Source organism: Anser anser, assembly GCF_964211835.1.
Source record: "Anser anser genome assembly, chromosome: 16".
Classification (NCBI taxonomy): domain Eukaryota; kingdom Metazoa; phylum Chordata; class Aves; order Anseriformes; family Anatidae; genus Anser; species Anser anser.
In genome coordinates, this window is record NC_139737.1 from 14,761,840 (window position 1) to 14,775,868 (window position 14,029).

A 14,029-nucleotide genomic window follows, 5' to 3' on the forward strand; every position below is an offset into this window, starting at 1 on the left:
TAGGACCCCCAGGTCCTTCTCAGAGCTCCTCTCCAGGAGGTCGTCCCCCAGCCTGTACTGATATGTCCGGTTGTTCCTTCCCAGGTGCAGGACTCTACACTTGCTCTTATTAAACCTCATTTGGTCTCTTCCTGCCCATCTTTGTAGCTTGTCCAGGTCTCGCTGAATGGCAGCACAGCCTTCTGGCGTGTCGGCCACTCCTCCCAGCTTTGTGTCATCGGCGTACTTGCTGAGGGCAGATACTATTCCCTCATCAAAGTCGTCGATGAAGATGTTGAACAAGACCGGACCCAGCACTGACCCCTGGGGAACACCGCTAGTCACAGGTCTCCAGCCGGACTCTGTGCCGCCGATCACCACCCTCTGAGCTCAGCCAGTCAGCCAGTTCTCAACCCACTCCTTACTGTCCACTCCTCTATCCCACACTTTCTCAGCTTCGCTATCAGGATGTCATGGGAGACAGTATTGAAAGCCTTGCTAAAGTCAAGGTAGATGACATCCACTGCTCTCCCCCCATCTACCAGCTGGTGATGCCATCATAGAAGGCAACGAGGTTGGTCGAGCATGACTTCCCCTTGGTGAATCCATGCTGACTACTCCTCATAACATTCTTCTCTTCCAATTGCTTGGAGATGGCATCCAGAACAAACTGTTCCAACACCTTTCCAGGGACAGAGGTGAGACTGACTGGCCTGTAGTTTCCCGGATCCTCCTTCTTGCCCTTCTTGAAGACTGGAGTGACAGTGGCTATCCTCCAGTCTTCAGGCACCTCTCCTGTTCTCCAGGACCTTTCAAAGATGATAGAGAGCAGTTCGGCGATCACCTCTGCCAACTCCCTTAGCACACGTGGATGCATCCCATCGGGACCCATGGATTTGTGTGTGTTGCACCCACTCAGACGCTCCCGAAGCACTCTCTCGTCAACCAGGGGGGAGCCCTCCATTTCCCAGACCCTTTATCCTCCCGCCAGGGTCGAGGAGTCCTGGGGGGGAGTCCTTGAAGCAAAGACTGAAGCAAAGAAAGCATTCAGTATCTTCACCTTCTCGGCATCTCCCGTTACCAGGACACCTACCTCGTTCAGCAAAGGACCCACATTATCCCTACTCTTCCTTTTACTGTTTACATACTTAAAAAAAACCTTCTTATTATCTTTTATCTCTTTTGCAAGCCTCATCTCTAGGTGGGCTTTAGCCTTCCTTGTCGCGTCAAGTGTTGCAGCTGGGCTAAGGAAGGGGCCGGACCAGGTCTAGGAAGCCTGGTGTTTACCAGGTGTCGAGGACAATGTTGAGACCCTTCTTGCAGGGCTCCTTCTCCTTAGACCAAGCTCCCCCAGAAGGTCTGCCCGTGCCAGTGCTCACACAAAGGCAAGCGGTGGGAGCAGTCCCCCCCTCTCATGGGAATTCTCCACGCAGCCATGGCACGGGCTTGGCCTTTGACACTCTCCCATGAAGCATCCCCTGCGGAAGGGAGACCTTCAGTCCCACAAGGAGACAAGTCAAATTGTTGACGGGAAACAGAGCCTGGCCTTTTTTGGGTTCCCACCCAGGCCTCTCACTGTGTCTTTTGGTTGCCTGACATGTTTTCAGACCTTCAGGTTTTCAGTCCTATTTCCCAGAGGATTCCGCTTACCCTCTTGCCTCCTTGAGGCCTCTCTGATTGCCTTGTCCTTCCCTGGGCCCTCCTTGGGCCTTTTGGGACAGCTAAGGGGCGCTGTTTGCCTTTTGGTGACCCCAAGGCCCTCCACTGCTCTTTGCATGTCTCCTAGGGCCCTGCGCTTGACCACAGCTCTAGCAGACCTTTGGTGCTGCCCAGAGGCCTCCGTCTGCCTTTCACTGCCTACCGTGAGACCTCTGGATGCTTCCAAGTGCCAGCTATGGCCCTCCGTGGGCCTTTGGGTGCCACCCAGAGCCCTCCCTTTGCCATTCTGTATGGCCCTGTGAGCCCCGCTTAGCCTCTTTTCCCCTCATGACTGCCTGCAGGGGCAGGAGCTGCGTACAGGGAGGGGAAAGGCCTGGCAGGTCAGGGCAGTAGCCCCAACTTTAGCCCATTCCCCCTCGTCCTGTCACCAGGCACGTGGGAGAATAGACCAATACCCACCTCTCTACAGCCTCCTTTAAGGTACCTATAGAGAGCGATGAGGTCTCCCCTGAGCCTCCTCTTCTCCAGGCTAAACAACCCCAGCTCCCTCAGCCGTTCCTCGTAAGACTTGTTCTCCAGACCCCGCACCAGCTTCGTTGCCCTTCTCTGGACTCTCTCGAGCACCTCCATGTCCTTCTTGTAGCGAGGGGCCCAAAACTGAACAGAGTACTCGAGGTGCGGCCTCACCAGAGTCGAGTACAGGGGGACAATCACCTCCCTAGACCTGCTGGCTACACTGCTTCTTATACAGGCCAGGATGCTGTTGGCCTTCTTGGCCACCTGAGCACATTGCTGGCTCATACTCAGCTGCCTATCAACCAGTATTCCCAGGTCCTTCTTGGCCAGGCAGCTTTCCAAACACTCATCTCCCAGCCTGTAGCGCTGCTTGGGGTTGTTGCGCCCCAGATGCAGGACCCAGCACTTGGCCTTGTTGAACTTCATACAGTTGGCCTCAGCCCATCGGTCCAGCCTATCCAGACCCTCCTGCAGAGCCTTCCTTCTCTCGAGCACATCGACACACGCACCTAACTTGGTGTCATCTGCAAACTTACTGAGGGTGCACTTGATCCCCTCATCCAGATCATCGATAAAGATATTGAAGAGGACTGGCCCCAGCACTGAGCCCTGGGGGACTCCACTAGTAACCGGCCTCCAACTGGATTTGGCTCCATTCACCACAGCTCTTCGTGCCCGGCTATCCAGCCAGTTTTTAACCCAACAAAGTGTACGCAAGTCCAAGCCACGAGCAGCCAGTTACTTGAGGAGAATGTTGTGGGAAACAGTGTCAAAAGCCCTACTGAAGTCAAGGTAGATCACATCCACAGCCTTCCCCTCATCCACCAAGTGTGTCACTTGGTCATAGAAGGAGATCAGGTTCGTCAAGCAGGACGTACCTTTCATAAACCCATGCCGACTGGGCCTGATCGCCTGGTTGCCCTGCAAGTGCCGTGTGATGACACTCAAGATAATCTGCTCCATGAGCTTCCAAGGCACTGATGTCAAACTAACAGGCCTATAGTTCCCCGGGTCTACCCTCCGGCCCTTCTTGTAGATGGGCATCACATTTGCTAGCCGCCAGCCGACTGGGACCTCTCCTGATAGCCAGGACTGCCAATAAATGATGGAAAGCGGCTTGGCCAGCTCCTCCGCCAGTTCGCTCAGTACCCTTGGGTGGATCCCATCCAGCCCCATCAACTTGCGTACATCCAAGTGCTGTAGCAGGTCGCCAACCATTTCCGCGTGGATAGTGAGGGCCACATCCTGTTCCCCATCCCCTTCCACCAGCTCAGGGTACCGGGTATCCAGAGAACAACTGGTCTTGCCGCTAAAGACTGAGGCAAAGAAGGCATTGAGCACCTCAGCCTTTTCTTCATCTTTTGTAACTAAGTTTCCCCCCGCATCGATTAAAGGATGGAGATTCTCCTTAGTCCTCCTTTTTGTGTTGATGTATTTGTAAAAACGTTTTTTGTTATCTTTAATGGCAGTAGCCAGATTGAGCTGCAGATGAGCTTTGGCCTTTCTATTTTTGTCCCTGCACAGCCTCGCAACATCCTTATAGTCCTCTTGAGTAGCCCGCCCTCTTTTCCAAAGATTAGAAACCCTCCTTTTTCTCCTAAGCTCGAGCCACAACTCTCTGTTCAGCCAGGCCGGTCTAATTCCGCGCCAGCTCGTCTTTGGGCACGTGGGGACAGACCGCTCCTGAGCCATTAAGATTTCCGTCTTGAAGAGTGCCCAGCCTTCCTGGACTCCTTTGCCCTTCAGAACCTCCTCCCAAGGGACTCTGCCAACCAGTGTCCTGAACAGCTCAAAGTCAGCCCTCCGGAAGTCCAAGACAGCAGTTTTACTGGTCCCCTTCCTGGCTTCACCAAGAATAGAGAACTGAACCATTTCATGGTCACTCTGCCCAAGACAGCTCCCGACCACCACATCTCCCACCAGTCCATCACTGTTTGTGAACAGAAGGTCTAGCGGGGCACCTCCCCTGGTAGACTCTCTAACCAGCTGCGTCAGGAAGCTATCTTACACGCTCTCCAGAAACCTCTTAGACTGCTTTCTCTGGGCTGTGTTGTGCTTCCAGGATATGTCTGGGAAGTTGAAGTCCCCCACGAGAACAAGTGCTGACGATTTCGCGGCTTCTGCCAGCTGCCTGTAGAACTCCTCATCTGTCTCCTCATCCTGGTTTGGTGGTCTATAACAGACCCCCACCAGGATGCTTGCCTTGTTGGCCTTCCCTCTGATCCTAACCCATAGAGACTCAACCTTATCATTCCCAGCCTCAAGTTCCTCAACATCAAAACACTCTCTAATATAGAGAGCCACACCACCACCCCTTCTGTGCTGCCTGTCCCTTCTGAAGAGCCTATAGCCAGACATTGCTGCACTCCAGTCATGAGAGTGGTCCCACCACGTTTCTGTGATGGCAACCAAGTCATAGCCTTCCTGCTGCATGATGGCTTCCAGCTCCTCTTGTTCGTTACCCATGCTGCGTGCATTAGTGTAGATGCACTTCAGTTGGGCCATTGCCTTCTTCCCCGGCTTTGCCATTGTTCCCCCTGGTACAGCTCCAACAAGCCTAATTTCAGCCCCATCCCCCTTCTTTCCTAGTTTAAAGCCCTCTCAACGAGCCCTGCCAGCTCCTGGGCTAGGATCCGTTTTCCCCTTAGAGATAGGGACCCGTCTGTGGTCACCAGGCCGGGTGCCGAGTAAAGCGCCCCATGGTCAAAAAAAACAAAATTTCTGTGTTGGCACCAGCCTCTGAGCCACGTGTTAATCAGGTGGGCTTCCCGTGTCCTCTCGGTACCCCTCCCTGCCACTGCAGGGATAAACGAAAACACCACCTGTACTCCTGCTCCATCCACTAACTGTCCCAGTCCCCTAAAGTCCCGTTTGATAGCCTTCAGGCTTCTCTCTTCAATATCGTCACTGCCAGCCTGGACTATCAAAAGAGGGTAGTAGTCACAGGGGCGAACCAGGTTGGGAAGCTTTCTGGCAACATCCCTGACCCTGGCCCCAGGGAGGCAGCAGACTTCCCTACGGGTAGGGTCAGGCCGACAAATAGGGCCCTCTGTCCCCCAGAGAAGGGAGTCGCCTACAACAATCACCCTTCTGTCTTTCTTGGTGGAGGCAGTCTTGAGGCGTGGAGTCGATCTCCTCGCCCTAGGCATCCTCCTGGGTAGACTTTCTACCTCGTCCTCACCCACCGGTCTCTCAAGCTCCAGGGCCTCAAATCTGTAATGTAAGGGCACCTGGGAAGGTGGGGCCGGTAGGGGGGGGTGCCGCCTGCGAGGTCGAGCAGGGACCTGTCTCCATTCCTCCTCAACTCCTAGGTCGCCTCCCTCTGCCCGACAGTGACAGGGCAAGGGGTCCACCCCCATTTGGGGTGTCTCACCCCGGTACCTCTCCTTCAGGCCCTGCAGGGAGTCGCTCCACCAGTCTATCTCCCGCTCACACTCCCTGATAGCCCTCAACCTCTCCACCTCATCTTTGAGTTCTGCCACCAGGCGGACCAGGTCATCCACCTGCTCGCACCTCACACACACGGTGCCTCTGCCGCCCTCAGATGGCAGCAACAGGCTCAGGCAGTCCCTGCACCCAGAGACCTGAACTGCCGCATTGTTGAGCAGGCGGTCAGTCTGGGTGGGTACAGACTTTCTAGAGAGAGCGCTCTGCCTGGTGTAGACCATTGCAGCCTAGCTAGTGGTCGACAGCCGTTAAGGGTGTTGTTCTTATGGGCGGGGGGGAAACTCTGCCCTCTCCGCCCTCCCTGCTCGCCCTGCCTGCGCGAACTGCCGTGCCACTCCCTGTTTGCCGGCCTTCTTCGCCGCGCTCCCTAGGGGCTGCCGTTAAACGGCCGGGGAAGGGGCGCTGCTGGCTCCGCCTACGCCTCGTCAGCCTCCCTCGCGGGGGCTGCCGGGTCCTGGCGGCTCCCTCGAGCGGCCTCGATGTCGGAAAAAAAGCCCTGCCTGTCCCGATCCCCCGCTCCGCTGCAGAACGCGCCTGCCCCGGAGCCGATCGCCTCGGCAACCCTTTTAACACTTCATTTTTATTTATCTTTCTCCAGCTTGTACTTTTCTAATGCCAACACCAAAGGCTCAGTCACGGGCCAACTCGATACCATACCTTTTTCCCTCCAGGACGCTGCCTCAATGTAAACAACATATCAGTATACAATATTTCATCCCATTTCCCTTCCCGTCTCAAAAACAACATTAGATGCAATAAAGTATTATAATTCGGTGTTCCATTAAGGGCCCACTTCTCCCCATCGTCCAATTTACAGAGGGGCCAACACTGATTACAATATTTTATTAAAATCTTCCTGTCCACTATCCTGCCAGTTGGTCCTCCCATATCCTTCCAGTGAGCCAAAATTCAGCCCAAGGGGCTCCTTTTTACTATTGCACCTCCCTATTACCCATATTTATGTTTTCCTAATTAATAAGCACTTCCCGATTAAGTTGACAAGAGTAAAACTTGACCCACAGTAAATTATATAACGGGGTGGTAGTTCCACAGCGAATATACCAGAACTTCTAAACTGTTACTTAGATAATGCTCCCGCCTTCCTCCTTGTCACACTCAAAACATTTAAGAACAAAAATAGGATTACAAGTTAAACCGTTGGGCCTGTGTATTGGGCACCACCAGTCAACACTTGGATAAAACAGCACTTCTTTACGGTCTGTCATCTGCTTCATTCGTCTCTGGCCGTTCCTCTCGCGGAGGATATGGAACCGTGGATTGGAACTCCACACTGGCTTGGCAGCAATGCTGTGTCTCATTCACACAGCACAATCATGCAGTCAAAGAGGCCTCTTGCACCTTTCACTCAAGCAACACAAAACAGCAATCACTATTACAAATAGTATCACTTATTACAACAAATTTCCCAGTATAAATTGTGATCCATTAATTCATATTATCATATATTCATATTATCATATAATTCATATTATCATATATCATTATCATTAATTCATATTATCAATCCATAATTAATTAAATGTCTACAAAACAAAGCACTGACCAAATCACGGGGACTCCCAGTGACTAGTAGTACAAAACCAAACGTAGAGTGTTCTTTACATACACAGTTACCAAAACAATGGATCCCAGATTACCACAAACACCTACCCAAGCTTGAGCATTGCGCCGGGGTGAGTACACAGACTCTTTAACTTATGTAGGACATCTCCTCACGACTTACAGATATCCCCTTACTCCATTAAAACATATCTCGTCCACCAGTCATGGTCCTTGTCTACCTCTGCAGCGATCTGGTTGAGAAGGGGAGTCCTCCCAAGAAATCTCAGGGAAATTTCTTGGGGAAATCTCTAGGAGTCCGGTCCTCAGTGGGTCCTGCAGCTGGACAAAGAGGGTCCCATCTGTGGTGCCAAACTGACGCACGGAAACAAACTTTACAACTCAAGGAGAGTTATAAAGTAGGTATGGTTATTGCAGTGCAGTGCAGTGCTGACATGGAGAGCGCTGCACCACCACAATCCACCCTGTGACTAAAGTCAATCTCTCTTGCCACAGAGACCTTTAAACAATCCCGGACTCAACAGGACTCTGTGCTTTCTCTCTCTCCAAACACTAACAGCCCTAACCCTTTCCCTACTTAATAACCCAGATATAGCAGCAGCCAGAACCATAGCACCAAGCCTATCTTGCAGAGCAGGCAAAAAAGGAACGAACGAGAAAAAAGAAGGAACAAGGGGTGGAAAGGGGTCTCAATAAGAGGGAGAGGTAGAAAGTGAGCACAGCAGGAGCCAGCAGCCCGGCTCCTGCCCTGTTGCTTGCAGGAAACAGCCACAGGAACAGGTAACAGAAAGGAAAGAGGGGAAGAAAGTTGGTGGAAATGGAGAAAGAGGTTGGAATTCAAAGCAGATGTGAGCGGCACAGCTGCAACCGGTGACCCAGCACCAACTGTGCCCTTTACGGGAGGAAGCCGGGGGGTGGCTTGGGCCTAGCGGGTGGCTTTGGGCCTGTCTGTGTGGCCGTCGGAGGGGGGTAGGCCTGGAGGCATGGGGGCCAGTCCCAGACAGTTCCAGCCGGCTCAGCAAGGGCTGCCTGTGGAGCCAGAGCTGAGAGCGACCAGAGGAGCCCCTGGCGCCGCTGCTCTCTCCTGTGTGACAACGGGTGGCAGCGGCTCGGGCAGCAGGCAGGAGGAGAAATGTGAGGACACGTGGGCCGGGCCAGGAGGGCACTCAGAGGGAGGCAGACACAGGAGGGGACAGCGAAGACACAGCAGGAGGCCTGTGGAAGGGGACGCTGCAGAAGTGAGCCCAGAGAAGGCACTCTGGGCAGCAGGCTCTCCATGGTGGCAGCGGTGCCTCTTGGGGACTGCGGCCGTGAAAAAGCCACACGGGAGCAGAAGAAACAGGTAGGAGGGAAGAGGCAGCAGGACAGAGGGAAAAGCTAGGAGCGGTGGCGAGAAGCCCTTGCGCACTGCTGCAAAGCCTCCTGCATTGCCTGTCGCCTCACAGGAGGGATGGGGAGAGCCCAAAGGAGGCGTATGGCAGAAGGGAGGGCCAAGGGGAGTGGGAAGCCCAGCAGCTGCAGGCAGCAGCCAGGTTCCACAGGCCTTTTGCCAGAGAAAATCAGGGCAATAGGTGAAGAGACGACCTGCCGCCAAAACTGTCTCACAGAGCTGCTGAAGGCTCCATCACTGAACATTCAGCCAAGAAGCAAGCATTTCTGGTGTGGAAAATCTGCACATTTCTCACCAGTTAGCAAGGATGACAGCTTTCCTTCCAAGAATGACAGAAGAGTTGGGGTGGGAAGGGGCTGGTGGAAACAACCTAGTCCAGGCGCCCTGCTCAAAGCAGGCTCGGCTGGAGTGGCTTGCCCACCAGTGTGACCAGAAGGGCCTGCAGGTAGCCATGGCGTAGGTGGCGGCATGGCAACGCGATGATGTAACAATGCTTGAGCGCTCTATAAAGCCGCTTGCTGGGAGACCGCCTGGGACAGTTGCAGCTGTCTGCCTCTGGAGTGAGAGGTGCTAGCAGAGGGTCGCAGCTCCCACAGAGCTCTTGGAAGGAGCCATGGAGCAGCATCTCACTGCTGGTTTCCAAAACCCAGACGCACTGCTGTGCATCGCTGGCAAGAGCAGAGAGGTGAGCACTGTGCCCGAGGAGAGGGCTCAGAGCAGGAGCCCGGGGCGTGCGGGACTGCTCTGGGGCCAGAGGAGGCTCCCAGGAAGCTGGGAGGGATCTAAACCTGGTCAGGCCGCAGAAGGCTCGCAGGGAGCCGTGCCTCTCTCTGCCCATCCCGGCGTATTGCTAGCAAGTGGGAAGAGAGCTGCAAGGGGGTGCGGGGGTGGGCTGCAGAAGGGATTGGAGTGCCTGAGTGTCTGAGTGTCCCTGTCTTTCTAGTTCCAGCCCAGATGGCAACTTGGAGAAAGAGGCAGCGGGCTGCTGGACCTCCCACTGGGAGTCAAAATCCCTCTAGTGCCTGGCACCAAGCCTGTCTTCTGCAGGACAAAGCTGGGGGAAAAGGTAAGAGAAGGAGGAAGGGGTGGAAGGGGTGGAAAAGGTCTCTTCTGTCACGGGCTCCCTCCCCATCATTCCGAGAAGGCCTTGTGGCCACCTGCTCTACGGTGGGAGTTACAGCACTTTGGCCCAACCGGGTGGAGGAGTCAGGGATGGATGCTCCCAGCTCCGCAGCACGGAGACAAAGGAGGACTCGCCAACAGCAGTGGCCTGCACTGGCCAGAGGTCAGGAGAGGGTGTTCCACAGCTGGGCTCTCCACAGGGGCGTGCTTGCCAGCACCAGGGCCAGCCTGGGTTCTGGCACCAGGCAAGCGGGCAGCTGGGGCCCTGCCTGCAGCAGGCGGCAGCGCGTCCGGGTACCAGGCCAAGGTGGCCTTCCAGCATGGCCAGAAACATTGAGTCTGGGGGTCTCTTAGGGGAGGGTGCAACCTTCTCCTGCTTTCCCTCTCAGATTTAGAAATTTAGAAAATCCCAGGCTTCTCTGCTTGGGAACCGCATGCCGTGTCCTCCTCCTCTTCCTCCAGCTTGGGGGAGCACTGCTTCCGAGGCAGAGACTTCCTGGAGGCAGAGGAAGGAGGGAGGCAGGCTACCCGCCCCTTAGCCCTGCCTAACCCAGAGGAGGCCGTTTTCTGTGGATTTTCCATTGTTGACGTGTGAACCACCGGGCTTGAAGTTTTCCATCTGAAGGTTCATTTCTGGCATGGAAAGCTCTTGCATTTCTACCCGGTGGCCCAAGATGCCTACTTTGCTGGTGGGGTTTGGCCTTCTCTCCCCAGCCCAGGCCGGACCCTCAGCCTGGTGGGGGTGTTTTTGATGGCTTCAGAAGGAAGGTCCAGCCGGGAAGTAAGCCAGGAATCAGAAACCTATAGCTCAGAGGTTGGAAAAGGCTAGCCCATGTGCATGAGGAGCTTGGAAGTGCCTTTGTCTCTCTGCTGCTTTCTCCTGCCCCATTCATACTCTGGAACACCTCTCTTCCAGCTTCACCAGCCTTCTGCTCAATTTAATCTGGGAGATCCGTACTGTCGCCTACTGCCCACAGAGTACAACTGCCTGCACGACCCGCATCTGCAGGCCTACTACAATCGCAAAGACAACCTGCAGAGCCTGAAGAGCAAGGGCTACATCACCAGTGATGGCAAAGTAGGTTTGGACGTTGCGCTGACCAGCACAGGTCTCCTCTGGCAGAGGCCAGTGGGATGAGGTTTAACATGGCTAAGTGCCAGTTCCTGCACTTTGGCCACAACAACCCCATGCAGTGCTACAGGCTTGCATGGCAGAGTGGCTCAAAAGCTGTGCAGAGGAAAAGGATCTGGGGGTGCTGATTGATGCTCGCCTCATCATGAGCCGGCAGTGTGCCCAGGTGGCCAAGAAGGCCAACGGCATCCTGGCCTGTATCAGGAATAGTGTAGCCACAATAAAACGGGCTCAGGGGAGACCTTATCGCTCTCTACAACTACCAGAAAGGAAATTGTGGGGAGCTGGGGTTCGGCCTCTTCTTGCAGATGACTAGGAACAGGACTAGAGGGAATGGCCTCAAATTGTGCCGGGGAGGTTTAGGTTGGAAAGGAGGGGACATTTCTTCTCAGAAGGAGCACTCAGGCATTGGAACGAGTTGCCCAGGGAAGTGGTGGAGTCACTGTCCCTGGGGGTGTTTAAGGAAAGCTTGGACCTGGTGCTTAGGGACATGGTTTAGGGGGTGACATTGGTAGTAGGCTGATGGTTGGACCAGGTGATCTTGAAGGTCTTTTCCAACCCTAATGATTCTATGATTCCCAGCGCGCTTGCTGCAGCCGCTTGTTGCTGGTGGGGGGCACAGGGCTGTTGCGCTGCCTTCCAAGGGAGCAGACGTCACCCCAGCGCCCTGCTGGCAATGCCCACTCCTGCTCTTCTCAGGCTGCCGTGCGCTGCCTGTGCATTGAGGAGGCAGCCGGTGTGGGGTCTGGTGCAGAGCGAGGAGTCCACTCGGCCCTGGCTCGGAGGGAGGCAGCGTCCCCACCGCTGGGACGGGGAGGGGATGGAGAGGAGCTGCTCCCCTGCCACTGCGCAGCTACCTCGACAGTTCTTGGGAGCTTTCTGCCCTTGTCTCTCCATAGGTGGTCTGCACTCTGAAGGAGTTCAATGAGTACAGGCAGTATCTGACCACACTCAAGCTGGAGGCTGAGAAAACCAGGAGGCAAGGAGAGGTAGGCAAAGCTCAGCGCTGGTAGACACATGTCAGCGGCACGGTGCAGAAGGCTGGGGCTTTCCTTGATGGATCTGAGGGAGGCGGGGAATGCAGATGTCAGGGCTGTGCTGGGGGGCCAGGTGTTGTCGTGGGGAAAGGACGACCCTTTCCCGAGGGAAGCCCTTCTCTTCAGCCCTCGTTGCACGGCAGAAGCAGGGCGCTGGCACGGGCGGCATGAAGCCTCAGCACGCAGGGACGCGAGCCATTTCTGAGGCAAGAGTGAGCCAAAACCTGCTGTTCCCTTTCAGGAAAAGCTTCAGCAAGAGCTCGCCAAGTTGAAGAAACTTGACCCCAGACTGACGGCACGGATTGACAGCTCTTGCCAGAGCTCCTCCACTAATGTGTACATGGTCATGGGAGAGAAAGCCAGCCCACTGGAGCCTAAAAAACCAGCTGGCCCACCTTCCTGCAAAAGCAGAAGAAACCTTCTCCAATCTGGCCAGTACAGAAGGCTGAAAGCGGCTCCCTCCGGACTTGAGTTGGGCAGGGAAGATGCCAAGCTCCCTGGGTGCATCCCTACTGTGACTGAGTCAGAGAGAAAGTCACCTGTCCCCGCAGACGGTGTATTCAAAGCTGCCTCGGAAGAACAGGCTGCTAAAGAAAGCCAGAGAATTGAAGAGATGGCTCGGACTGTGGTGCGGCAAGTGTTTGAGAGGGTGCAGGCACTGGACCAGTCTGCCCGCGTCTTAAAGAGGGCTCCCCATAAGAGCCAAGAAAGACTGTGCGGAAGTGCCAAAAGCGCAGAGCCTTCAGAGACATCTCCTCTTGATAAAGAGGAGGAAATTGCACTGCTGGCTAACAAGGTTGTGGCGAGTGTGATGAAGCTCTTTGAGAAGTCCTGGGAATCCGGCACGCCCAGTGCATCTGAGCCAAGGCTAGCAGCCAGGCAGAAGGAGCAGCCCGTCGCCAGGACAGCCTTCCAAGTGGGGAAGCTGGCAGAAAAGAAATCGAGGGAAGCCTTTGAGGGAGAATCCTCGCAGGCTTCCCTTGACAAAGTCACCAGAGAAGCTGTTGGAAGTGTCTGCGACACTTTGGAATCCTTCGTAGCTTCCCGGTTTGAGCAAGACTTCAACCGCAAATACTCTGAAATCCTGGCGCTTCCCACTGTCAACCTCTCTAACAGGAAGCCACAGCCATCCCAGGTGCCTCTCTTAAGACAGGGCATGAGGGAAGGGCGGGGACTACCAAGAGCGTCAGAAGAGCAGAGCCCAGAAGCAAGGCAGAGAGAAAAGTTGCCCATGATCCAACCAGCGCCAGACACTGCTGAGGTCTCACGACTGAGTCACAGGATTGTGAGGGAGAGCACCCAAAAGGCTGTCTCCGAAGTTCAGCGGCTGCACACAGAACTGCAGGCCTATGCCAGAACCATTGTCCTTAACGTGGTTGAAAAAGTGAAGGACAAGATGGAGCGGGAAATGAAAGCCAAGGCCTTAGACACCACTTCAAACAGCAAAACGGTGGCAAGTGGGATGACGCGCTCTGTATCGGAGCAGAGCTGTCAGCCTGGGACTGCACGGAACCTGGAGAAGAACTTGGGAAAGCGTGTCACCAAACAGCCCGTGCCAAGCAAAGGGAAGGAGAGCTGTCCCTCAGAGCACCTCCAAAGACCACCTGATCTCCTCCAAGCTGTCCGGCGAGGCTCTGAGCAAGGTGCTCCCATGGCAGGCTCTTCTGCGCCCCCAGGGGAATCCCACAGTCAGCGGAGGTCAGAGAGCACCACAGGCACCATCGCTTCCATGGGCCCGCAGTTTGTCAGGCAGCCCGTTCCTCCATCTGTTCCAAAGCACCCTGTCCAGGGAGGAGCGCGGTGCCCACGTGTGCGTGTCAAGCCTCTCCCATTCAAGCCTCAGTAGCCTGAGGCGGAAGCGGACAATAAAGAGTTTACATCCAAGTGCTTGCTTGTGCCTACGTTTATTCAAGCCAGGTGTACTGGGTCTGGCTGGGATGTTAACTTTCCCTGCAGCAGCCCACACAGTGCCGTGCTCTGCACTTGTAGCTAAAACAGCAGTGGTATCACACCAGTGTTGTGTCTGCTGCTGAGCAGTGCTGGCACAGCATCAGGACTCTCTCTAACCGTCCTAGGGGGTGGGCAAAAAATGTGAGAAAAGAAACATCACCAGGGCAGCTGACCTAAACCAACCAAAGGGATATTCCATACCATATGATGTCACAC

General features: G+C 54.9%; 2 protein-coding genes across 2 annotated transcripts in view; both read left to right on the top strand.

Moving 5' to 3' along the window:
* The window catches only part of LOC310882497 (uncharacterized protein), a gene marked incomplete at its 5' end in the record, with an annotated part of 26,108 nt that extends 15,579 nt beyond the window's left edge, over positions 1-10,529 (top strand). Inside the window, one exon of the mRNA XM_083801355.1 lies at positions 9,516-10,529. The remainder of the gene's footprint in view (positions 1-9,515) is intronic.
* LOC310882498 (uncharacterized protein) lies at positions 8,459-13,779 on the top strand (the record flags this gene model as incomplete). Its single annotated transcript, XM_083801356.1, has 5 exons — positions 8,459-8,524; positions 9,516-9,638; positions 10,611-10,772; positions 11,726-11,815; positions 12,105-13,779. The coding sequence occupies 5 exons, from the start codon at positions 8,459-8,461 to the stop codon at positions 13,707-13,709; spliced, it is 2,046 nt and encodes a 681-aa protein (XP_083657482.1). The 3' UTR covers positions 13,710-13,779.
* Positions 13,780-14,029: the final 250 nt, after the last annotated feature.